The 27,687-nt window shown below is 43.4% G+C and overlaps 1 protein-coding gene across 2 annotated transcripts in view; it reads right to left on the bottom strand.

The window, feature by feature from the left end:
* LOC311137064 (tetraspanin-9-like) overlaps positions 1-27,687 on the bottom strand; it is a gene marked incomplete at its 5' end in the record, with an annotated part of 327,548 nt that overhangs the window by 35,121 nt on the left and 264,740 nt on the right. For both annotated transcript variants that reach the window (XM_084171388.1, XM_084171387.1), the window contains 2 exons: positions 6,856-6,930; positions 9,118-9,309. In XM_084171388.1, the coding sequence (XP_084027514.1) occupies positions 6,856-6,930; positions 9,118-9,309 (267 nt within the window). The remainder of the gene's footprint in view (positions 1-6,855; positions 6,931-9,117; positions 9,310-27,687) is intronic.

Genomic DNA, 27,687 nt, shown 5'->3' with positions numbered 1-27,687 from the left:
CTCCCACTTAAAAAGATGAGAGAAGCCTGTAATTTTCATCATAGGTACACGTCAACTATGACAGACAAATTGAGGAAAAAAATTCCAGAAAATCACATTGTAGGATTTTTAATGAATTTATTTGCAAATTATGGTGGAAAATAAGTATTTGGTCACCTACAAACAAGCAAGATTTCTGGCTCTCACAGACCTGTAACTTCTTCTTTAAGAGGCTCCTCTGTCCTCCACTCGTTACCTGTATTAATGGCACCTGTTTGAACTTGTTATCAGTATAAAAGACACCTGTCCACAACCTCAAACAGTCACACTCCAAACTCCACTATGGCCAAGACCAAAGAGCTGTCAAAGGACACCAGAAACAAAATTGTAGACCTGCACCAGGCTGGGAAGACTGAATCTTGGTTTGAAGAAATCAACTGTGGGAGCAATTATTAGGAAATGGAAGACATACAAGACCACTGATAATCTCCCTCGATCTGGGGCTCCACGCAAGATCTCACCCCGTGGGGTCAAAATGATCACAAGAACGGTGAGCAAAAATCCCAGAACCACACGGGGGGACCTAGTGAATGACCTGCAGAGAGCTGGGACCAAAGTAACAAAGCCTACCATCAGTAACACACTACGCCGCCAGGGACTCAAATCCTTCAGTGCCAGACGTGTCCCCCTGCTTAAGCCAGTACAAGTCCAGGCCCGTCTGAAGTTTGCTAGAGTGCATTTGGATGATCCAGAAGAGGATTGGGAGAATGTCATATGGTCAGATGAAACCAAAATAGAACTTTTTGGTAAAAACTCAACTCGTCGTGTTTGGAGGACAAAGAATGCTGAGTTGCATCCAAAGAACACCATACCTAGTGTGAAGCATGGGGGTGGAAACATCATGCTTTGGGGCTGTTTTTCTGCAAAGGGACCAGGACGACTGATCCGTGTAAAGGAAAGAATGAATGGGGCCATGTATCGTGAGATTTTGAGTGAAAACCTCCTTCCATCAGCAAGGGCATTGAAGATGAAACGTGGCTGGGTCTTTCAGCATGACAATGATCCCAAACACACCGCCTGGGCAACGAAGGAGTGGCTTCGTAAGAAGCATTTCAAGGTCCTGGAGTGGCCTAGCCAGTCTCCAGATCTCAACCCCATAGAAAATCTTTGGAGGGAGTTGAAAGTCTGTGTTGCCCAGCGACAGCCCCAAAACATCACTGCTCTAGAGGAGATCTGCATGGAGGAATGGGGCAAAATACCAGCAACAGTGTGTGAAAACCTTGTGAAGACTTACAGAAAACGTTTGACCTGTGTCATTGCCAACAAAGGGTATATCACAAAGTATTGAGAAACTTTTGTTATTGACCAAATACTTATTTTCCACCATAATTTGCAAATAAATTCATTAAAAATCCTACAATGTGAAAAAAATTTTTTTCTCATTTTGTCTGTCATAGTTGACGTTGTACCTATGATGAAAATTACAGGCCTCTCTCATCTTTTTAAGTGGGAGAACTTGCACAATTGGTGGCTGACTAAATACTTTTTCCCCCACTGTATGGCTAATATACCATGGCTAAGGGCTGTTCTTATGCACAACGCAACGTGGGCATATATTACAAAACCCTGAGGTGCCTTATTGCTAATATAAACTGGTTACCAATGTAATTAGAAAAGTAAAAATGAATGTTTGTCAAACCCATGGTATACGCTCTTTCAGCCAATCAGCATTCAGCGCTTGAACCACCCAGTTTATAATACAGCATAACACATGCTCTCCTTGTGAACCCTCACAATGTTGTGTGTTTTATTGATTTTTATTTATTGATAAGATTCCAGCTCATAACCCTACTGATCATTGCTCAAAGGAAATTGGCAAGAGCAAGGAAACAAAGACTGAAGCAAATATTTACTATGCGATTACACAATGTAGCTGGCTAAATATGGATGAATTGTTTTCAATGGAAGGGTTCTGAAAAGTTATCTCTCGCTAAGGCGAGCTGTTACCAGGAATATATCATAATCATCCACCTCGGTGTGTCCAATGCAAGCTGATTTGGAAGTAGTCAATCTGAATGTTCCCTGGGACAACGGTGGTCTACTCTGACATCACGCAGTGGAGTAGTTAGGTGCTCCAGTGGGAGGAGGACATCAACAAGCACATAGAGATGGCCTAGAGCTCTGTCAACCAGCTGGTGTTTGCATTTCTCTGTGACAGGCGCATGCCCACAAGCCTTCCCCCATTTCTATCCCCCATGGACTTGAAAACCCCCCACAAATTAAATAAGCACCCCCACAAACCCCCCTAAAATGGTTTCATCCATATCTGGCTACCCTGTTTAGCTTTCGCGCAACGGTTAGGCTAGGCAGTAGGCTTGTATTTGGGGTGATGATCTGTGAGGTGATAATTTTATTTGCTTTGTGATTTGTCAAAAACTGAAAACGACTTGTCAAGTCATGTGCTACAGTTCTTGTATACACTGTAACAAGTACATCAAAGAATTGTAATATGCTGAAAATTGGCCAAACTAAGTTCATATTTATATGGCAATGACTTTGACTTTGACTTATAGTGAATGGCATTCTGGGATTAGGGTGTTTTCGCTTGCCAAACATAAACAAACATGGCTGCCATCATAAAGAATGTAGCTGCTGTTAGCTTAGCCGACACGCATCTCTTTTCTAAACAATGTTACATTTCTCCCTTGTGCTCACCAGAGATGTAGTACATTGTGAACAAGTCTAGCTGTTAGGTCGCTATCTTATGTTTTGTTTTTTTGTCAGCGCAACCTGTTATTTAGACTGGTTTATGGAATGAGTATGGCTGTGGATGTGTTCCGTGTGATGCTTGGATGATGAAGTTCGCATTTATCTTTTACAATAAAATATGAAATTGAGGAATAAAGTTGTGAAGACCTTTTTTTCCATCAGCACAAAACATTGTTTAGATGCTTTTATTAGACAACAATGCTGTTTAGACGCGTTTGTTGCATCATACATTCTGTTGCTACTGTTCCAATCACATATTTGCGATGGTACACTGCAGGGACCACTCAACAATGATCACAAAAATGTGATCGTACGCATCAAAGGGTTAAAAAATCCGGCATGTGGTTCTCGGTAACAGACGGACGCCTCATGTAGAAAGGGGGGGAGTGTGTTGTGTACCTCCAATCAAGTTGATTTGTGAATTTCCATCGAGATCGGTGTCATATTGGCTTAGATATGATGCTAGGGAGATTTGAATTGAACAATGAGCTTCATCCAATGCCTATAATAGATGTGACTATCCAATAATTCATTTCCCAATTCAACATTATCCCCAACAATTCCACAAATTCAAATTCAATTGCCTCAGGCTTTCAGGCTAATAATGTCACTGTTCAGACAGCCTAGCTATACTGGAAAAATATAAATAAAATATAAAGTTGAAATGATTTAAAACAAATCCTTCAGTCAATGTTTGATACTAAGTGCATTTGATACAAAGTGCATTAAATGTACAAATATTGCATTCCAATTCAATTTAATTTAAAAAAGTACATGTTTTTTACAATTCCAATTAAATTCCAATTAAAACAGTCCAAACAGTCTTATTCCAATTCAATTCCAATTCCATAACTTGAAGATTGTTGAAATTCGAATTGAATTGAACGCAAATTATCCACTTCATGAGTTAATTTTAAAATGTAATTGGGATTTCAAATTAAATTAGAATTTACCCCAACCCTGGTAGCCTCATGTAATCTGAATACACAGTCTAAAAGATCCTGTGGTGAACCATTCCGGATCTAATGCGAGCGAGAAATGCCACATTCAATAACTAGCAATTTGCAGTAACAGCTTCACATTTCATTGATACATTTCAGGCCATCAGTGTTATCATCACCTCATCTAACTTTAATGTGCAAGTGGAGATACACACACACTAATCTGTGGAGATGGAGGACTCATAAACCTGCCTTGAGACGACTCTTACAGTAAAGCCTAAAGTTGGCCTTACAGCACGAAACGTCAGGGCCCGTATTTACAAAGCCTCTCCAAATAGGAGTGCTGATCTAGGATCAGGGCCCGTATTTACAAAGCCTCTCCAAATAGGAGTGATGATCTAGGATCAGGGCCTGTATTTATAAAGTGTTTCAAAGTAGGAATGCCTTTGCCTTTTAGATTACATGGACGGGTGGACCTCATTCTATATTTGCACTCCTTCTTGGGCCCAGGTTCCCCTCTCCATCCTTTACAATATAAAAGGCAAAACTGATCCCAGATCAGCGCTCGTGGATACGAGCCCAGGCTTCTTTGACTTTGACTGACCTTCACAGATCTGAGACTGCTGCACTGGTGTCAAGTCAAGTACTCTCCCATAAGATCCTTTGGAAAGGTTATTGTTTGGGGTTATGATGTTAAGCTGGTGATATCCGAAGATAACGATTATAGACGGCAGACATATTTACTCGTGATGGTGTGTGCCTGCTGCCTGCATGGGAGACAGGGAGAGATCCAAATCTCTGAATGAATTGGGTGCTAACTGCTAAATGAATGAGCAATAACCTCATTTCCAGGAGGAAATAAAGAATTTGAATATAAAGAAGAATAAAAATCAAACTTGTACAATGTCCATGGAAAAAGAGGACCATTTCACAATTTTATTGCTGGTCCATTTGACCTACACAAAACATTTGCCTCAGGCTTGGGTGCTTCATCTATCTGGGGACATTTATAGGTTGATTTTAAGACTTCACCCATGGCTGTCAATAACCTCCTGAGCTTTATATGCCATCCAATGTTCTCAGATTCTCAGACCCTGGCCATACATAGCAGCACAAAATCCCACCCCATGCCCTAGGGGTCATGGGAAATGCTGATCTAAAGCCTCAGAGTAAGTGGGAGAGTGGGGCTAAGACAGAGCTAAGGACTAATTACACTGAGCCATTTGACCAGGGGTGAGACTGCATTTTGTGGGCTGACCTGTGATCCTTTTGACCCTGGGGGTCACCTCTGTGGGGTGAAGACGCTTAACCTCTCGCTGTGAGACAAGTGTCTTTGAAAGAGGAGATTGAGGACACTCTCAGCATGGAACAACTGGGCCGTGCTTATGTATACTACCAGTCAAAAGTTTGGACACACCTACTCATTCAAGGGTTTTTCTTTATTTTTACTATTTTTTACATTGTAGAATAATAGTGAAGACATCAAAACTATGAAATAATACATATGGAATCATGGTGTAACAAAAAAAGGGTTAAACAAATCTAAATATATTTGAGATTTGAGATTCTTCAAATAGCCACCCTTTTCCTTGATAACAGCTTTGCACACTCTTGGCATTCTTTCAACCAGCTTCATGAGGTAGTCACCTGGAATGCATTTCAATTAACAGGTGTGCCTTCCTAAAAGTTAATTTGTGGAATTTCTTTCCTCCTTAATACGTTTGAGCCAATCAGTTGGGTTGTGACAAGGTAGGGGGGTATACAGAAGATAGCTCTATTTGGTAAAAGACCAAGTCCATATTATGGCAAGAACAGCTCAAATAAGCAAAGAGAAACGACAGTCCATCATTACTTTAAGACATGAAGGTCAGTTAATACAGAACATTTCAAGAACATTGAAAGTTTCTTCAAGTGCAGTCGCAAAAACCATCAAGCGCTATGTTGAAACTGGCTCTCATGAGGACTGCCACAGGAATGGAAGACCCAGAGTTACCTTCAGAAATTGCAGCCCAAATAAATGCTTCACAGAGTTCAAGTAACAGACACATCTCAACATCAACTGTTCAGAGGAGCCTGTGTGAATCAGGCCTTCATGTTCGAATTGCTGCAAAGAAACCACTACTAAAGGACACCAATAAGAAGAAGAGACTTGTTTGGTCCAAGAAACACGAGCAATGGACATTAGACCGGTGGAAATTTGTATTTTGGTCTGGAGTCCAAATTTGAGATTTTTGGTTCCAACCGCCGTGTCTTTGTGAGACATGGTGTGGGTGAACGGATGATCTCCGCATGTGTATTTCCCACCGTAAAGCATGGAGGAGGAGGTGTTATGGTGTGGGGGTGCTTTGCTGGTGACACTGTCTGTGATATATTTAGAATTCAAGGCACACTTAACCAGCATGGCTACCACAGCATTCTGCAGCGATACACCATCCCATCTGGTTTGGGCTTAGTGGGACTATCATTTGTTTTTCAACAGGACAATGACCCAACACACCTCCAGGCTGTGTAAGGGCTATTTTACCAAGAAGGAGAGTGATGGAGTGCTGCATTAGATGACCTGGCCTCCACAATCCCCCAACCTCAACCCAATTGAGATGGCTTGGGATGAGTCGGACAGCAGAGTGAAGGAAAAGCAGCCAACAAGTGCTCAGCATATGTGGGAACTCCTTCAAGATTGTTGGAAAAGCATTCCAGGTGAAGCTGGTTGAGAGAATGCCAAGAGTGTGCAAAGCTGTCATCAAGGCAAAGGGTGGCTATTTGAAGAATCTCAAATATAAATTTGTTTAATGCTTTTTTGGTTACTACATGATTCCATATGTGTTATTTCATAGTTTTGATGTCTTCACTATTATTCTACAATGTAAAAATAAAGAAAAACCCTTGAATGAGTAGGTGTGTCCAAACTTTTGACTGGTACTGTACATGACACCATTTGTGTCTTGGGGTTTTTGGGGAGTGTGTGTGTTTGTGTATGTGTGTTTGCAAATAAGCAGCATGTCTGGTCTGCATGTTTCATGTCCGTTTTCATGTCAATAAATGGTAAGTAATGACATGGTAAGTGAATTCTGATGTCGTTCAGCACATTTACATTCATATGTGTAACATGGTATTATATAATATACAATATCGTAGGTTAACATAGGGGACATTAAAGTATCCTTACCTTATCTGAATACACAAAGAACAGGATGAGTAGTATCAGCTCTGCCAGCAGGATTATCAGCAAGACAATGAAGAACTGCAAGAGAGAGAGAAGGAGATCGAGAGAGAGAGAGAGGGAGAGAACGAGAGAGAGACAGAGAGAGGGAGGGGGTGAGAGAAAGAGAGGGAGATGGAGAGAGAGAAAGAGAAAGAGAGATACAGAGGGAGAGAACGACAGAGAACGAGAGAGAGAGATGGAGAGAAAGTGAGTGCCTGAGGGCCAGTGAACATGCGAGGAGGAGGTTTAATTCCTCCACAGATTCATCTCCCACGTAACCCAGCATCTCCTCACTCCTTCAGCTAAATATTTACTCTACCCCTTCTTCACAGCATGGGAGCGCAGCAACCGGCAGATTCAGAAATGCAATTTGAGGAGAGTTCTATAAATGTTGCCCTGTTTGTTTTGGGTTTATTATTTGGGTCATGGTCCATATGAAAAAGGGATCACAGTTAAAACTGCACAGACAGTTGTTTATTGAATCTTTAGGTGGCCAGTTCAGCATTTGTTTGTTTCATTGAATCCTTTGTCTTTTGTTGGCAGGTCCCACAAAGTCATATTGTCATATTTCCTCCGGGTGTGGAAAGTTTCAGGAACAGATTGTGTAGACAAAAGGTTGGTGCTCTGATTGTTTAAACAGACACGATGTGTGTGTGTGAGTGTGTTTGTGTATGTGTGTGAGTGTGTACACGTGTGTGTCTGTGCATGCACACACTCACTTTCATGTCTGCAATGTCGGCCGAGTGTGTCATACATTTCAATCTTGCCTTGAATTTTGCGATGGGCTCTTTCAACTTGTCTAGCCTAGCTTGAGCTTCCTGATGGCAAAGGTTCTCTGACCTTTATCTATTTCAAATATTTCCAATCCAAAGAGAGTTTGTTCACAGAAAAACTTCACAGATAATATGTCAGACCAGTACCTCAGATCTGGCTGCCCCCAGGAGGGCTAACTTCACTTTGATGTTTCCATGTTTCCAGACAGACTGACAGATAGAAAGACTGACTGTTCAAAACATCCCAGGTTTGGGCGAATATGAAATAGCCATTGGCTCAATCTGATATGACTTAACAGCGATATGGTTTGAAACTTTTACATCAGAGTTCATTATTTATCACTGTGGTGTTCTGGCTGAGATCCAGGCCCTCTCTCTCTCCCTCTTTCTCTCTCTTTCTCTCTCTCTCTCTCTCTCTCTCTCTCTCTCTCTCCGTGCTTCACAAAATTGTTAAAGCAGGTAGTGTATACCTACTGCTGTGCTGATGTGGAGGATTTGGTATGCTCTTAACTGATGTGTGTGCTAGCTTCTCCAAGGGATTGGAGATGTTTGATATTCTGCAACTCTCATTTTTAAGTTGATTTAAAAAGTTTCACGTCCAGTTATGTAAACCTACACTTGCGTTATCTTTTCAAACTTTGCTAATTAAATCAAACTTGAGATAAAACTCTTGAGCCTTTTTCAGGAACAACATGAGTCTTGACAAACAAGAGTATTCTTTGTATTAAATAATTCAGCGCTCTCAATTTTTTCCTTACCAATACAATGGATGTGTCATTATGAGCGCTACGTAATTCAAGCATGTAAGTGACACAAATGGCCTCACACTGACAATTCCTTCAATTAGGCTGTGACCAGGGCCATTGAGGAGAGTTGATGGGTTACTGTTCATTTTCAGAATGGGAGACTCCCGCTGCGGCTGGCGCTCGGGTAGAATTTTCTCTGTGAACCCCTGAGGTTTTTACTAAGGATTCATCTCCCCGTTGAGCTCGTTAGCCTGGCTGCTCTACTGACGACCCATTTGGAGAGTAATACAAATACGGCTCTGTGTGTGTGTGTGTGTGTATGTGTGAGATAAAATAGTTACATAATTAAAAGCACAAACGTTACTTCATTTAAACAGACCTAGAAAGTTAGAACCAAGCCCCCCCCCCCCCCCCCCCGATCACTGTATAGAATCCCCCTGACGCCCCACACCCCTACAAAGTCCTCCAGATGGTTCACCAGCCCCCCATATACTGTACATGCTCAAGTGTCAGCCGAGCCCACACCAGCCCCAGCAGCACAGCTCTGCGGTCCGTGCATCCTGCATTACATGTTTCCTGGTCTTCCACACTGCCATTTCTGCCTGCCCCAACAGGTAGTTTACTAGGCAGTCCCTTTGCCTGTTGGCTACACTATATTTAGGCCCTCCAACATATAGGTCCAGAGTCAGGGAGGGATCATAACTCACGCTCAGAAGCAGGCACTTGTTCTCCTTGATGGCGCCCAGACAGCCCAGGAAGCCAGTCACCATGACAATGGTGCCGAGGGCGATGACCAGGTTGGCAGCGGAGAGCGACGGGAAGGAGGGCGAGAAGGTGGCAAAGCTGCCCTGGGACACAGACAGCCAGATGCCCACGCCGAGCAGTCCACAGCCACACAACTGCAACGCAAGAGATAAGAAGAGAGGAAACCAGGTAAGTCAGGTAGGAAATAGACTCATCACAAATAAATATCTGTTCAGGATGAATTGGAGTCGGCAGAAAACAAGAGTCTCACATTTTCTTTGCAGTACCGAAACGAGCATACATATTCACACATAATACAAAATTCTATATTCCCAGAGAAAATGTGTCTTCATAGTCTTCACAAAGTACAAATCCAAGCTAAGGGACCATAAAAATATCCTCAGAAAGGCTGTGTCAGTAGGCTGACCTCCATTTACGCACCAGAGAAGGAGAGAAGGTATCCATCCATCCCAAACACCCACAAAACAAGAGCATTTACAACTATTACGGAACATTAACTAATTCTGTTAAGGCAATAAGAACTCCACGGGAGATTAGGAGCAGAAATGCGTTCTGCAGGTCTGAGCAGCTTACTGGCACAGAACAAACACAGAATTACACACACACACACACACACACGCACCCACACACATGATTATGCACACACACACACACACACACACACAACCCCCCCCCCCCCCCCCACACACACACACACACACACACACACATACACACTGAATGTAGTCTAGGCTTATAACACTGTAGGGATACAGCACCCCTCTAGGGGGAGCAGTTCCCCAGGGCTGGAATTCCTCTACAGTCCACTGCCCCTTAAAGAGACTGACTCACTCTGCAGGGCCTCGTTGAATGTCTCTCAGATCTAGCATTCACTCCATTAATGCACCGCAGTGTTTATGGAACGGCCTGATTGGCAGAGTTGCCTGGGTTCTGTCTATGGATGTTCCGCCCATCCATGAGTGGTAAGAGCAGACAGCACAGACACTGGGTACATCCCAAATGGCAACCTTTTCCCTATATAGTGCACTACGTTTGACTAGAACCTCATGGGCTCTTGTCATTTGAGACATAGCCTAATACTATGATGTGGACAGACACTGCTGTGCTGCAACCCGCCATGCCAGCCCGGCCCCAGTGAAATATCAGCAGGGAGGTAGGTAGTGACATTTTCCCTCCTCCTAATAGAATTAAATATCCAATGCAATCTTGTCGTGAATAAAAAAATTACAATGAGGTGAAATATGGTTAGACGCCGTGGTAAGCACCTCCATCCCTTCCTCCTTCCTTGTGTTTGCATCAGTGCTCCTGAACACATTAACGCCTGTCAGCGATATATGGAGCCGTGTACTGTGCACTAACAAACCTGCAAACCTGTAGCCCCAACACAGGAACACAGGCGACCCTGGACTCTTATTTCTGAAGAGAATTAGACAAAACAAATCATGAATCACACATACAGTGTACCCCCAAGTTAAATTAGTTGGTTAATTGGATTGACAAATAGCGCCTTCAATAACTCTAAGCGATGAGCACTTAAAGAACAAGCCGGCTTACATCCAGAGATGACAAATGGCTCTGTCCACCTCTCTCAACATCAACGATACCCTCATTTAAGAGCCCCATCAAAGTGTAACTTTACAGAACATACAGTAAGAAAGAAACAAATGCTGGAGAAAGTGTCTTCCACACTGGTGGTCTAAGAGGGTTGGTAGTGTACAGTGAGGGAAAGAAGTATGTGATCCCCTGCTGATTTTGTACGTTTGCCCACTGACAAAGACATGATCAGTATATAATTTTAATGGTAGGTTTATTTGAACAGTGAGAGACAGAATAACAACAAAAAAATCCAGAAAAACGCATGTCAAAAATGTTATAAATTGATTTGCATTTTAATGAGGGAAATAAGTATTTGACCCCTCTGCAAAACATTACTTAGTACTTGGTGGCAAAGCCCTTGTTGTTAATCACAGAGGTCAGACGTTTCTTGTAGTTGGCCACCAGGTTTGCACACATCTCAGGAGGGATTTTGACCCACTCCTCTTTGCAGATCTACTCCAAGTCATTAAGGTTTCGAGGCTGACGTTTGGCAACTCGACCATCTCCCTCCACAGATTTTCTATGGGATTAAGGTCTGGAGACTGGCTAGGCCACTCCAGGACCTTAATGAGCTTCTTCTTGAGCCACTCCTTTGTTGCCTTGGCCGTGTGTTTTGGGTCATTTTCATGCTGGAATACCCATCCACGACCCATTTTCAATGCCCTGGCTGAGGGAAGGAGGTTCTCACCCAAGATTTGACGGTACATGGCCCCGTCCATCGTCCCTTTGATGCAGTGAAGTTGTCCTGTCCCCTTAGCAGAAAAACACCCCCAAAGCATAATGTTTCCACCTCCATGTTTGACGGTGGGGATGGTGTTCTTGGGGTCATAGGCAGCATTCCTCCTCCTCCAAACACGGCGAGTTGAGTTGATGCCAAAGAGCTCCATTTTGGTCTCATCTGACCACAACACTTTCACCCAGTTCTCCTCTGAATCATTCAGATGTTCATTGGCAAACTTCAGACGGGCCTGTTTATTTGCTTTCTTGAGCAGGGGGACCTTGTGGGCACTGCAGGATTTCAGTCCTTCACGGCGTAGTGTGTTACCAATTGTTTTCTTGGTGACTATGGTCCCAGCTGCCTTGAGATCATTGACAAGATCCTCTGGGCTGATTCCCCACCGTTCTCATGATCATTGCAACTCCACGAGGTGAGATCTTGCATGGAGCCCCAGGCCGAGGAAGATTGACAGTTATTTTGTGTTTCTTCCATTTGCGAATAGTCGCACCAACTGTTGTCACCTTCTCACCAAGCTGCTTGGCCTTGTGTAGGTCTACAATCTTGTCCCTGACATCCTTGGAGAGCTCTTTGGTTTTGGCCATGGTGGAGAGTTTGGAATCTGATTGATTGATTGCTTCTGTGGACAGGTGTCTTTTATACAGGTAACAAGCTGAGATTAGGAGCACTCCCTTTAAGAGTGTGCTCCAAATCTCAGCTCGTTACCTGTATAAAAGACACCTGGGAGCCAGAAATCTTTCTGATTGAGAGGGGGTCAAATACTTATTTCACTCATTAAAATGCAAATCAATTTATAACATTTTTGACATGCGTTTTTCTGGATTTTGTTGTTGTTATTCTGTCTCTCACTGTTCAAATAAACCTACCATTAAAATTATAGACTGATCATTTCTTTGTCAGTGGGCAAACATACAAAATCAGCAGGGGATCAAATACTTTTTTCCCTCACTGTATATAAGAGTGTGTATGAGAGTGGGTCTAAGAGGGTTGTGTGATGGTTATGTGAAGGAATTGTGATGGGGAGCTGGCCCACTGGGGCAGAGCCTGAGGGGTAAACTCCTGTCTGCTGATGATGGTGGCGTCGAGAGACGTCTCCATCTTAATGAATCCTACAGGGTCTGGAACTCTGGATATACTGTATAAACCTGGGACCAGTCACAGAGTTCAGGCCGTCAAACCCCCATCAAACGCCCCCAGGGGCAGTGTGTTGAGTGGAGGATCACTCTCATTAACCTGAGACATTTCCATTGGGCGAGCTGTGTGGCCTGTGTTTGTGTAGGCTAGAGTTGACGGGAGATACTCCTTTGTATATACAGGGGGCTTCAGGGGGTCTCCATAACCTTTTAAGACCTGAAATGGATGGGAAAATATCCTGGTTGTTAAAAATCAGGAGGCGCTAACGGAAAACCTCCTGTAATAAGTATGTCAGTACCTTAGCTCAGCACAAAAGGTTGCTGAGTTGAAAGTATTGAGATTCTACCATAAAGAATGTGTTGCCTTGCCAGGGGCCTGATCCTGACAGCCTGACTAAAAGTAGAGACTCTATCATAACAAACATAAGGAGGAGAGCTGCTGTGAAAGTTGGAGGATGGACAGAGAGATGAGTCCATGAAGCCTCAATGCGAGGGACACTCGTTTGAGCAGATCACGGAGCGTTCGATCCCTCCGGAGCGGCACATTAGATTGGCCACCCGATGGGCGTCCTATTCAAAAGGACACAGGAGCCTTTGTTCCTTCCCTCAGAAATACAGCAGTAAAACAAACAACTAACTTGCTGTGTGACTGAGAAAGAGAGAGACTGAGCGAGCCTCAGCTCAGTATGTGCCTCAATCACCTTAATAATACATAACCAACCACTGGGAGGAGTGAGCCGGGGGGATGGTCCCCGATTAAAAATTGAAAATGTAAATGTCAACTGGAAATGCTGTGAAAGGTCACATATGTCTTTATGCTGAGTGGATAAAATGCAGATAGATCTCCCAGATCATGAGGCCACAGCCATATAAATATAATTACTACAACAGGCTTTCCAATTCATGTCAATGGGTCTGTGACAGGTGGACCGGCGGCCATATTGAGTGTACCCATAGGAGTAGAGCAGGAAAACATGGTTTTGCCGTTCTAGTAATTTTATCTCTATGGCCACAGTTCCTGTTGTGTGAGAGGGTGCATTGTGAGGACTCGGTGGGTAAAAACTAGGTGGGTAAAAACAATGGTAAGTGGCTCCCTGTGTGCGTCCTTGCAGCGACACAGTCTCTTAAGTAGAAACTATGCACCAATATAGAATCTTAAAAGCCTGTTATATTAAATGAAGTGCCCTTTAATATAGACCACATGGAGAATTCAATAAATCCGATTTTTTTATATGAATAAAGACTTGCTAAAGTCCCAAAATTCAGCATTTTGATATGTCCCTCTGTCAACCCCTTTTCACTTTTTATGAAGTTCAACATGTGCTCTTTATGACAAAATGTTAAAACTATGTGAAATCAACTGCATTAAAAAAAAGCCCGAATTGGTAGAATGACCAAGGTACATTATGAGGACAGACAGGCTGGATTTATGAGGAAAGGGAGCACGAGAGGTTAGCCAGTCCAGGTGGAGGGAGGATCCCGTGCCTGTAGTTGATTGTGACTAATGCCCGAGTGTAGGAAAGCGTCCAAGGTTGACTGTTGTAAGTGATTGTGAAGCCACCCAGCCCCCACCCAATCTGTCTGATCTCTCTCTGTCTCACTACACCACTGCTACCAGCTCCAATGTCAAACGTGAAGGGATGTTATGTAGGGAAGCCCAGAGTAGTGAGCGAGGCCTGCTAATTGGTGGTATGACCTTCGATGGTTGTGACTGACCTCGGGCCTGCCTAAGGCACTTATCCTGTTTTAATTTCAGACACTAGGCTTGTTTTCACATCCATTTACATTTACATTTTAGTCATTTAGCAGACGCTCTTATCCAGAGCGACTTACAGTTAGTGAATACATTTATTTTTATTTTTTTTATACTGGCCCCCCGTGGGAATCGAACCCACAACCCTGGCGTTGCAAACACCATGCTCTATCAACTGAGCTACATCCCTGCCGGCCATTCCCTCCCCTACCCTGGACAACGCTGGGCCAATTGTGCGCCGCCCATGAGTCTCCCGGTCGCGGCCGGCTGCGACAGAGCCTGGATTCGAACCAGGATCTCTAGTGGCACAGTTAGCACTGCGATGCAGTGCCTTAGACCACTGCGCCACTCAAGAGACTATGTGGATGGATCTCGTATAATGTGACAGTAGGATTTTGAGGTACAGGATGAGGGGTTTTAAACAGACATAATGCACACAAGTTTACAGTAGTAGTTAGAAGCCACATGAAAATGATGGGCCAAATGCCCTTCCACATGTGAGAAAGTTAGGTTTAACCCCAAATGGTTCCCCATTCACTAAAGCTATGTGTTAGTAGTCCACCGTTACCATACTGCCAAGTCTCATTTATCACTTGGCTGTTTGGAGAGGGAAAAACCTGGAGTCGAGGCTAACTATGGGGGTATAGGAAGCCACATAAGTGTTAAGCTTAAAATAATGTGTCAGTTGGGTATTTTGGCACCTGCTGCCTCTCTGTGCCGCATGGCAACGCCTGCAGTAATTAACTGTGTCGAACGGGGCAGGAGAGAGAGAGGGGCGCGTTGGGCTCTGATGCTTCGTCTCAGCTCCCACAATCCCCCTGGCTCCCTGTGCACGCTCTTGCAGCGACACAGTCTCTCTCATTAAGCAATACTGGGAGTGTGTGGGGTTGGTTCCCTGCTTTCTCTTACCCGATAGGAATTCCTCTCAGGCAGAGTGAACAAGCTTTTACTGTTTGATGGGGATGAGTTAAATGTTTTTAGTTCCATCATGGCGTTCAAATAGCTTTGGCATACTGTATGTATATACTGTATTTCTGGAGATACTATAACAAGTTACATGACTGCTTGAGGTGGGAGTGAGTAGGGGTAGGGAGAGATGCAGTTTATCGGACCGTAGAAGTGAAGGACATGTCTATGTCCAGATTTCATAATTTCATAATTTCATAATAAAATAAAATAAAAAAATTACATTTTACATTTTAGTCATTTGGCAGACGCTGTTATCCAGAGCGACTTACAGGAGCATTTAGGGTTAAGTGCCTTGCTCAAGGGCACATTGACTGATTTGGTAACACATTATTTAGATAGTCTGTAGAGCATCTACAGATGGACTATCTACATACTATCAGTAACATTTCAACTAACTATTTATTAACCTTATCCCTAGCTCTAGCTCTAACCCTAACCTTAACCCTTATCCTAACCCTAAACGTAACTCTTACCCTAACCTTAACCAAACCCCTATTCTAAACCTAACCCGAACCTTAGCAAGCAGTTGCTTATCAACAGATATACTATATATACAAAAGTATGTGGACACGCTTTCAAATGAGTGGATTCCGCTATTTCAGCCACACCTGTTGTTGACAGGTGTATAAAATTTAGCACACAGCCATGCAATCTCCATACACAAACATTGGAAGTAGAATGGCCTTACTGAAGAGCTCAGTGACTTTCAACATGACCACCTTTCCAACAAGCCAGTTAAGTACATTTCTGTCCTTCTGCGCCAGTCAACTGTAAGTGCTGTTATTGTGAAGTGGAAACGTCTAGGAGCAACAAGAGCTCAGCCGCGAAGTCGTAGGCCACACAAGCTCACAGAACGGGACCACCGAGTGCTGAAGCGCGTAGTGTGTAAAAATCGTCTGTCCTCAGTTGCAACACTCACTACCGAGTTCCAAACTGTTTCTGGAAGCAACGTCAGCACAATAACTGTTCGTCGAGAGCTTCATTAAATGGTTTTCCATGGCCGGGCAGCAGCACACAAGCCTAAGATCACCATGCGCAGTACCAAGCGTTGGCTGGAGTGGTGTAAAGCTCGCCGCCATTGGACTCTGGAGCAGTAGAAACGTGTTCTTTGGAGTGATGAATCACCCTTCACCATCTGGCAGTCCGACGGACTAATCTGGGTTTGACGGATGCCAGGAGAACGCTACCTGCCCCAATGCATAGTGCCAACTGTAAAGTTTGGTGGAGGAGGAATAATGGTCTGGGGCTGTTTTTCATGGTTTGGTTTAGGCCCCTTAGTTCCAGTGAAGGGAAATCTTAACGCTACAGCATACAATGACATTCTAGATGATTCTGTGCTTCCAACTTTGTGGCAACAGTTTGGGGAAAGCCCTTTCCTGTTTCAGCATGACAATGCGCCATGCACAAAGCGAGGTCCATACAGAAATGGTTTGTCGAGATCGGTGTGGAAGAACTTGACTGGCCTGCACAGAGCCCTGACCTCAACCTAATCGAACACCTTTGGGATGAATTGGAATGCCGACTGCGAGCCAGACCTAATCGCCCAACATCAGTGCCAGACCTCACTAATGCTCTTGTGGCTGAATGGAAGCAAGTCCCCGCAGCAATGTTCCAACATCTAGTGGAAAGCCTTCCCAGAAGAGTGGAGGCTGTTATAGCAGCAAAGGGGGGACCAACTCCATATTAATGAACATGATTTTGGAATGAGATGTTCGACGAGCAGGTGTCCACATACTTTGATAATGTAGTGTTGTTTGTTGATAGTTTGACCATCTGTAGAGCATCTACACATGGAAAATCCAGACTATCCAAATAAATGTGACCACAAATTAGTCGGCTGGGGATTCAAACCAGCGACCTTTCGTTAGTGGCCCCAACGCTCTTAACCACTAGGATAACTTCCGCCGATTCTGTGGTTGAAGGGCTGTAGTACACAATCCCTGGAATACAGCAATAGAAAATACTCAATTCAATACAAGTCTATAGCTCTCAACATTTTATAAAACTTAGAAAGATACATAGACATCTCTTTATGCTAGAAAGAGGACATTGAGTTTCAAGGTTCAAACGGATGAAAATGGTCCCACAAGGGTACTAAGAAGATAAAGGCTGAGAATGAAGACAAACCTTTTTTAAAGATTTGTGACTAGACTAATGTTCCTTTTCTCCAAGCCTTTTGTGGTCAGATTGAGTTGTGCTAAGTCTAAATGTAATTTGAGGCTAGCTCGCTGTCAGTGTTGTGGCTGTGGTGAGTGGTGAGGAGCGAATTAGGTCTGTGGAACCATATTCGCTTATGGGAGAAGACTGGAGGACATGCGAGATGGCTCTATTTGACTGGATAAATGGAGCCCTGCTGTGTGGGTCCTTCTCAATGCTCAAGGTCAGGGTAATTGAAACTGTGGAGCAAATTCACCAGTAGAGAGAGAGAAAGAGAGGGATGAAGAGAGAGAGGGTGGAGAAGGAAGTGAGAGAGGGAGAGGGGGGAGAGAGAGGAGAGGAGAGGAAGAGAAAGAGAGAGAACAGCCCTTCTCCATCACACTGGCTGGGTGCTTTATCAGCTGCTACAGTAACCTGGTCAGTGACAGAGAGAGCCACTGACCCTCCAAACTATTTGCTCTGCTCTTGTTTAATGGCTTGTCACCAGATTTTTGCAACACAGTGGCTAAAGCTGATGACTGGCCTGGCCAGCATGGAAGTCATCCATTCTGGACACAAAATGCTCTTCAGGAGTGTAATGTTTCATTGAAAGTGCGTTTTATTAAAGTATACCTCTAACATTACAGTGCAATAACAGTAAAGAGCGGTAACAAAACCTGACTGTGCTGGCTCTGAGAAGGAGTGCTACTTTATCCCTTTATCATGTTATTCTTCACTTTACTGGAGAAATCATCTTTTTAACAGCAAGCATGGTTGCCCACCTTTAAAAGGGCAGTTAGCTCCCATTGATTTTACACTGAAATAACACTGGATACCGTAATGAAGAGAGAGAATGTCTAGCACCTCAGATAAAAACAATAACTGTCTCTCTCTGAAGGCTTACAATGCTGCTCGGAGATTCCTGTGGCATATGGCCATACTACAAACACTATCCCAAAATATTATTTTAAGGGAAACTGACTTTTGACAGTGACTTTAGACAAATATCTGAAATGACTGAACATATTACAGTGTACACTTCAAATGAGAAATTCTATAATTGCCTTTCCATACTGCATCATGAAACTTAATTGTGAATCAAAAGGATCAAATTTACCAGTCATCTTTCCGGAACCAGCCTTTCAGCCCGGCTGTCAGTTATTGAACTGTGAACATGTCTAGCCTTGACTCATACAGCTTTACCAAAGCTGCCATCTTTTAAGACGAAAAGTCATGAATAAATGTAGGAAAATGTAGTTTCTAAGATTATTACATTAATTTGGGAGAGAAGCAAAACAGAGTGATGAGAATGGCAATTTAGCTATTTACTTTTCATAAAAACATCCCTTACACTTAAATATATACTCTGCTGCCTATGATCACATCAAATGCTAATGAAATCAAAGTCGCCTTTATGCAGAACATCTTATTTGATTATGTGTCAAGTTGGAACGATCGGGGAGAGGGTCAGTGTGGTCTCTTGTTGCCCTCATTAAACTCTGTTTCTCCTTCTAATGGCCTATGAGTTATCACAGTGTGGTGTGATGCATCCAGAACAGTCACAGCCTTTTCAATGACAACAACAACTACAGACAACACGACCCAGCAAAAACCAATAGACAGATTAATCTATGTTTTATGTTTTTATAGTTTTGACTGTACAACATAACAGTGGTTGTGTTCATACGCTCCATCCTTCAACAAACATAGGTGCTGGGCTAATGATAATATGTGTACACTTGAATTATGTTTGACCTGACGAAGATCCTTTTTGGATCGAAACATTGCCATTAAAGGTAGCATAAGGAGTAGGGTTAAAAAACGACCGGTAATTTACCAAAGTTACTGAAATGTTCAGTAATTTTGGCAATTAACAGGTAATCTATGGAAATCTATGGTAACTTTGGTCATTTGAATGCATTTTTTTTAAACATCATATAGTATTATTATTTTTTATCTGTGTCCATATTGTCCATGAGCTTCTAGTGGATAGACTACATGGTTCAAGAGAAAATAGCCTTAATGAAAAAAAGCCTTTAATCAACCATGGTATTATTTTCAATTAACTCCGCAACTCTTCCAACTATTTACATTTTTTCACAACTGCCACCAGTTTGGCACCAATGTTTTTGTTTATGTTTTTTTTTTTTTACAAAAGAAACATATTGATATAGTAAAAACAATTGGTATTCACTTGGTACGTTGATGGTTTATATTTAGGATAATGTCTTATAGCTTTTTCATTCTATTTTTATGTTAAAATCATTGTATTTGATTATTTTATATATTTTACATGTGATAAGGCCACACAGAGGGTCGGAGATAATTACAGACACCTGTGAGAATCTGAAGTACCCAAAAAGGCCACTAGATATCATGTGATAAAAATGTTTTAAAAACGTGAAACTTCGAATGTTACCGGTAATATACTCCCCCTTTGCAACCCTAATAAGAAGCATACAGTGTGTTGGACTTACTGTTCTTTTACAACATAACAGCTTGAGTATTGGCTGTCTGTTAAGTGGATTCTTCTAGGGTTTCTCATACTATAGCCTATGAGAGTGAGCCATACAATAACCCAGGTAGACAGATTGAACAGGGCAGAAACAATTTTATCACAGAAGTATAAGTGAAGTACACAGTGATCATAATGACCCACAGCTTCTCACAGCTCTGTCTGGTTCTCACAGCTCTGTCTGGTTCCAAGTCCTCAGAGAAAACCAGTCTGGGAGGAAAACTCTATTCAGAACTCTGTTCAGAAAACTATATTCTGACCCAATACAGAAGCATCTCTTCTGCAGCTCCACAGAAATCACAGGGCATCATTATACTATGGGTGTGTGTGTGTTCACGTGCGTGAATGCAAGTGTGTGTGCATGTTCAATATTGATTGCACTTGACTAGAGTCTGTCTAAACTATACTTTGGCATAATAAAAATCTGCATGCAAAACCCCAAACAAATACAGCATTTATAGGCCAATCTCGATCTTCACGACTATGGTTTCTCAACACCCAACAGGCATAACAAACAAACATGACCGATGACTCCGCTGCTGCCTACTGGCCCATATTTCATACAGAAAGTCTTTCTCTATGCTTTTCAGTAAAACTTATACTATGTTGTGTACACTATCTCCTTGGTGAGTTCCGGGGTTGCTACTCCGCTCTGCTCTGCTGAGTATTATACAGCAGATGTGAGCAAAATTCCCACTAAATAATTCACTAAGTCTGGGCAATGTCGAGAACAGTCAGTGGCGACCGGTCATTCAGGGCAGGTGGGGCAGAGCCTCCTCCTGTTTTGCATGTTATTTTGGCATTAATATGTGTCACATATCAGTTTGCAAACAATGTAAAATAAAATAGAAAAATCATTGAGTTAATAAAGCCGCATACAAACGTGGTCCTGTTTTTTTGCTTTCTTGAGTAAGGCAGCTCCAAAATGCAGGTGTTTCAGCCTAGCTCAGTGCTTTCTGTGGTGGTGGTGCAGCCAGCGGAAAATACGGAGCGTAGGGGTTGGTAATGTTCTATAGTTGCGCCGTGATTGGCTCAGTGTTCTGTCACTCATGGGGACACTATGTCACCGCAAAATCTACGGGGAGAGCAAAAGATTCAAGCCCCTTGGGTGCTGCCATAGAGTCACATTAGAAGTACCCATCCAAGAAGGCTCAAGGTCATTGGCCACAGATAAAATGACGTCAAATCACGTTATATCTACCGTAGCTTTGAATGGGCTGATCATGTCAAAATCATACTTTCAAAATCTTAGCTAGCAATCTAGACAAGCCGTCATCATCATGAATCAAGTCGACAATCTACTGGCAAATCCTTGTCATATGAAGAGAAATTATAGATCAAACGTATCGGTGCTCATCGGCCATTGGACATATACATTACACAACAAGTTGGAAATCGCAAATTCAACAATGAGTGGTTTGGAAGGAATCAGTGGCTAACTGCAAGCGTTGGAAAGCAATAACTAGCATGCTATTCAGTGGAGTGGGTATGTGGTCCAAGTATTGGTTTAAGGGTCTCTTTTCAATGCTTAAAAGGTTAAACATTCAACACCATGGGCCAGAAAAGGTTGAATACATTGGCCATGCTGTCAATCCAGCATGACTTCTGCCGTGTTCAAAACAGCTGGAAACTCGGAACTGGGAAATCTCAGACTTCAGTGAGTTCAAGTCAACTGGGAACTCTGAAAAAAACTTGCTCCGACTGGGAAAATACGTTTTGAACGGTCATCCAACTCAGAAATCCAAGTCGGGAACTCGGGCCTCTTTCAGTGGGCTCTGACCTGAAGATCACTGACGTCATGATTCAATCTTGAGTTCCCAGTTGTATTGAAAGCACCATAAATCCAGAGAATGCCAGACTTTGATGACAAAGTTTGATGACAAAATGCCACAAGAAGGACTGCCGCGCCACCTTCCTGTTCAAGTGAGCACAGCACAACAAGGTGAGTCCAAAAATGTATTGTATACTGCTGCATAAATGATGTATTATGCCAGGGAGATATGTATACTGTAGCTAAGAAAGTATTACTAAGTGTATGTTGTGTAGTAAGCTGTTAGTAGTCCATGTGCCTCACCCTAATAATTTGGTCCCTTTCCCCCCTCATAACTTAGCCTACTGTTCTGACTTGGTGGTGCACATTTAGCCTATAGCCTGTTTTAAAAAAATGTAATCATCAAATATTGTAAGAGCTTTCATCGTCTGCTTATATGCTCCCTTTATTTATCCTACGGTTCTGACTTGGTGTATAGGGAGAATACTGTAAGAACGGCCAATGTTCTGAATTCTGTCGCAGTACATTTCAAAAGTACTGAACAAATAGTTATATTGACTATGTCTGTCCTAGCTCGCTCATTAATGTCTTAATCGAAATTACGGATTGCCTCTTATCCGCTCATCGTTCCCTTATGCTGTAGTTTGTACATCTCAATTGTCATTAGAAACCACATTTGTTTAAGCAAGTCAGCCATATCAGCTATGTTTTTTTTAAAGGCAGTAAATTAGGCTGAATGAACTGTTTCGCTGCCAGACAAGACTCCGCTGATAGCCAGGTGTAGCAGTGGTAAGGATTCACTCCATGGTGCTGAAAAGAAAGCTCTGTTGTTGGGACAGCTTTATGTAGGCCCTAACAGTTTGTTGTGTAATGGCTTGCCCCACCAAGATTTACATGCTAAAATCGCCACTGAGAACAGTACAGTGCTATCGGGGCTGAGAATAAACACGAAAAAGTGATAGATTCAGAGTGTAAGATTAAAAAGCAATAGTGCCTGGTTAAAGTTTCAGTTGGGGTACCAGAGAGTTTTGGGGGAATTAGACATTTTGTGAGATTACGTTGAAAAGCACAGTGACAGACATACTGATAAAGGCAAGGCAGCTGCTACCCTAGGTACTCTGAACTAACTACTGTTTAAATAGCACCATCCGCAATGGCTTCGAAATGATGCATCTTTTCAAATGTAAATGTCTCAATATAGTCCTGGTTCATTAATGCCATCCAGTCTGCTCCCTCCATAAGAGTCTTAATCAAGCGTTCTGATTCAGAGAGAATTCTATATATGCTACTATGCTGGCGGTATGGTTGAGTTCTCTGAACCCAGTGTGTGAAATTTGGCCAGTTTTAGGCATTTAGTAAAGGGCTTTTGACACAGGGCCTGGAGAGAGAGAGAGAGAGAGAGAGAGAGAGAGAGAGAGAGAGAGAGAGAGAGAGAGAGAGAGAGAGAGAGAGAGAGAGAGAGAGAGAAGAGAGAGAGAGAGAGAGAGAGAGAGAGAGAGAGAGAGAGAGAGAGAGAGAGAGAGAGAGAGAGAGAGAGAGAGAGAGAGAGAGAGAGAGAGAGAGAGAGAGAGAGAGAGAGAGAGAGAGAGAGAGAGAGAGAGAGAGAGAGAGAGAGAGAGAGAGAGAGAGAGAGAGAGAGAGAGAGAGAGAGAGAGAGAGAGAGAGAGAGAGAGAGAGAGAGAGAGAGAGAGAGAGAGAGAGAGAGAGAGAGAGAGAGAGAGAGAGAGAGAGAGAGAGAGAGAGAGAGCACTACTACAGCGATTGGAACTCACTCTCCGCTCACCACAGCTGTCAGGGAGAACTCCGAGATGGGCTAACCGAGAGACAGACTGGTCCAGGGATGGGCACTGTAACAAAAGCAATAGAACAGCCCATGCAACAAAGCAAAGGAAAGTAAAGCTTAAAGATAAAGAGAGAGACACACTACAAGAGCCACTGATTGCTGTTGACATCCAACAGTTGGGTTCTATGAACAGAACTAACAAGTTACAAGCCATGGAAGTCCAATAGAAGTGGAAGTGCTGTAAGAAATTGAAATATCTATTAACGTGGCACTGGGTTTACGAGTGCAATTTCCCCTCCACACAAACTTCTCATCTGTCAAGGCACACACACATAGACAGATTAGTCTCTCTCTGGCTTGCCAGTGCACCCATCCCTCTTATCCAGTGGGACTAACACTTGGCATCGCTCCCGCCCTGCTTCTGTCCAGAGAGAGGTTTAATGACGTGCTGGCTCAGCAGAGTAGAGTTGGTACAGGGTCAGAGGCAGCTCTAGCCTAGTGGGGAGAGAGTATGGCTGGAAGCTCCATCACTTGGCCACTTGGCACGGAGCACAGGTCCACAGGGCTGCAGGCGATGGAGGGGCCCAGCGGGCCTCGTGGTGAGCTCGAGGAGCTTTACTGCAGTACTGCAGCCTGGGCTATTAAGAAGAAGCTGTGAGTGACAGCTCACTGAGCACACTGAGCAATCTTCACCAGGTCTGCTTATGAGGGACGTACAGAGTGGACCATATATACACTACTAGTGCAGATGATGTACACACATACAAGTGCGCGCGCACACACAGGCATACACACACAGGCATATACACACAGGCATATACACACAGGCATATACACACAGGCATATACACACAGGCATACACACACAGGCATACACACACAGGCATACACACACAGGCATATACACACAGGCATATACACACAGGCATACACACACAGGCATACACACACAGGCATACACACACAGGCATATACACACAGGCATACACACACAGGCATACACACACAGGCATATACACACAGGCATACACACACAGGCATATACACACAGGCATATACACACAGGCATATACACACAGGCATACACACACAGGCATACACACACAGGCATACACACACAGACATACACACACAGGCATACACACACAGTCATACAAACACACACACACTAGGGTGACCACATGTCCCGGATTGTGCGGGACAGTCCCGCATTTTGGCCCACGTCCCGCAACCAAACAATCATGTCCCACATTTATCAACAAATTCAAACACCACTAAGTTTTTTTAAAAGGTTGATTTGTCCCTGTATTTTAGTCAGACATGCCAACCTGTCTCTTGCGGTCACGTTGCGCTTATGGAAATATATAAATCATAAGGAGGTGGTACTGGTGATGTTAAACATTTCTCCAATCGCTGTTGAGATCTGATATTCTGTGCAGTGCAAGACAATGCAGTTCATTCGGTGCAGCGGGAATAGGGTGTAGTGGCCACTTCTCACAATGGTGCTAGTAAAGTTATATCAAAGCTGAATCAATATCTTGGAAGATCACATAATGATTAATTAGTATTCTAACAGAACCAAATATAACAGCATAGTATAATGTTACTGTTACACCAAAAACACCATCTTAGTAATTTTAGGATGGTTAGCTGAATACATTTACATTTACATTTTAGTCATTTAGTAGACGCTCTTAGTCATGGGCCAAAACTCAACAGTGTACGCCACATGGATTGAAACAAAATACAGAACCGCTATACAGTTTGTTACGACCATCTGCTCTAATTTGCTCACGAAAAAGTTATTGAAGAAGATCTAAATGCATATTCCCATGAAACAGATCGAGTTAAAATGATTGGCATGCAGATGCAGTTTGGAGGTTTCACTGGTAAAACGTGAAGAATGCAGCCAACATTTTGTATTCATGTAGGCTAGACTGTCCCACAAAATCATCCTGTTGTCCCACATCTGGGTATTTCAAATGTGGTCACCTAACACACACACACACACACACACACACACACACACACACACACACACACACACACACAAAGTGAGGATCTCAACAGTAAAGGGGGCAGTGAGCTGAGTTATATCCCCTGGGCTACTGTGCACCGGCTGCATGCACTCTAATTTGTCAACTGACGTAGCTGTCCATATGCTGCATATCTGAGAGGTAGCCTCTCTCCCTACAGTAAACACAACAATAATAACAACAACAACAACAACAACAGTGTTTCTGGGCTTTCCAGGCATGCATTGGGACTGTCAGAGCTGTCATGACCTTGCAGTCAGAGAGGCCTGAGTAGAGCCAGAGGCACTGAAACGCCAATACAAATCCATTCAAAGTGTCTGAGAATAGTCTATATAGCTAGTCTGAAGTGGGCTGAACAATAGCCCAGGGGTCTCCCTGGCCTGGGTACAAGTAAGGGGCTTGGGCATCAGGCCAGGGTGATGGTATCTGGAAGGTCAGCCATTTTTACCTCCTGCATAGAGAGAAATGCCACTGGGGCTGCTGGGGCTATTGTGAGCCACCCAAAGGGGTTTATTAGCTCATGTCTAATTCAATGGCATTGACCGCTGTGGCCTTACTGCCTGGCTGGGGCTGCCTTGCCTGCCTGTGCTATTGGGTCTGGCAGGTAACTGAAAGTGGGCTCCGGTTACCAGAACCATCTCTCATCTCCAGCCATGGTCCCAACATCCATCAGACCAGGTGGCAGCCAAATTACCTATACCATTTCATCACAACGTGATGGGAGGTTGGGTTACCATCTCGCTCAGAAATGAAATTGACATTCGCTTAGACTGGCGGCCTGCACGAAACTGCACATTACTTGAGCAAGTGTACGTGCTTCGAGACATCAACAGATGTTGACTAGGCTGGATTGTGTGCTACCTGTACTTTTTTGTGCAGATGAGATGCGGAGAACCTGTATTTTTTTTGGACTGGGTATAGAGGCAATTTAACAAATGCAGGGTATATTTAAGAACATCAAACATATTATGCTTATTTCAGAAGCATCCGACCCTGTGTTGGAAACACACTTGTGCTATACAATGTTCAGAACATTACGCATCGTCTGGAGGGAAGACGTAAGACACAAAATAAAATATGCACATCCACTTAAGTGCAAACAAGACAAGCATCATCATCAGGTATCTCCCTAGTAAGGAAGAGGAAATTCACCATGGAGGGCATCTAATCAATAGGGCCACTTTGCATAACACCGGCTAAAGGTCTAGTTTCCCTCCATTTAATAATAATATCTCTTATTTTTGTTGTGCAGTAATTAATTCACCACACTCTTAAGGCAGAGAGGGAGAGAGAAAGAAAGAGAGAGAGAAAGAGAGAGGGAGGGAGAGAGAGGGAGGGAGGGAGAGGAAGAGAGAAAGAGGGATGGATAGAGATACACTATATATACAAAAGTATGTAGCCAACTCTTCAAATTAGTGGATTCAGCTATTTCAGCCACACCGTTACTGACAGGTGTATAAAATCACAGCCATGCAATCTCTATAGACAAACATTGGCAGTAGAATGGCCTTACGGAAAATCTCAGTGACTTTCAATGTGGCACAGTCATAGGATGCCACCTTTCCAATAAGTCAGTTTGTAAAATTTCTGCATTGCTAGAGCTGCTCCAGTCAACTGTAAGTGTTGTTCTTGTGAAGTGGAAACGTCTAGGAGCAACAACAACTCAGCCGCAAAGTGGTAGACCACACAAGCTCACAGAACGGGACTGGCGAGTGCTGAAGCGTGTGGGGCGTAAAAATCATCTGTCCTCGGTTGCAACACTCATTACCGAGTTCCAAACTGCCTCTGAAAGCAACGTCAGCACAAGAACTGTTCGTTGGGAGGTTCATGAAATAGGTTTCCATGGCAGAGCAGCCGCACACAAGCCTAAGATCACCATACGCAATGCCAAGCGTCGGCTGGAGTGGTGTAAAGCTCGCCACCATTGAACTCTTGAGCACTGGAACGCATTCTCTGGAGTGATGAATCACGCTTCACCATCTGGCAGTCTGACGGACGAATCTCGGTTTGGCGGATGCCAGGAGAACGCTACCTGCCCCAATGCATGCTGCCAACTGTAAAGTTTGGAGGAGGAATAATGGTCT

This window comes from Coregonus lavaretus (assembly GCF_964263955.1).
Source record: "Coregonus lavaretus genome assembly, chromosome: 11".
Classification (NCBI taxonomy): Eukaryota; Metazoa; Chordata; class Actinopteri; order Salmoniformes; family Salmonidae; genus Coregonus; species Coregonus lavaretus.
The sequence above is the reverse complement of the archived record's forward strand: the minus strand, read 5'-3'. Positions and strand labels throughout refer to the sequence as shown.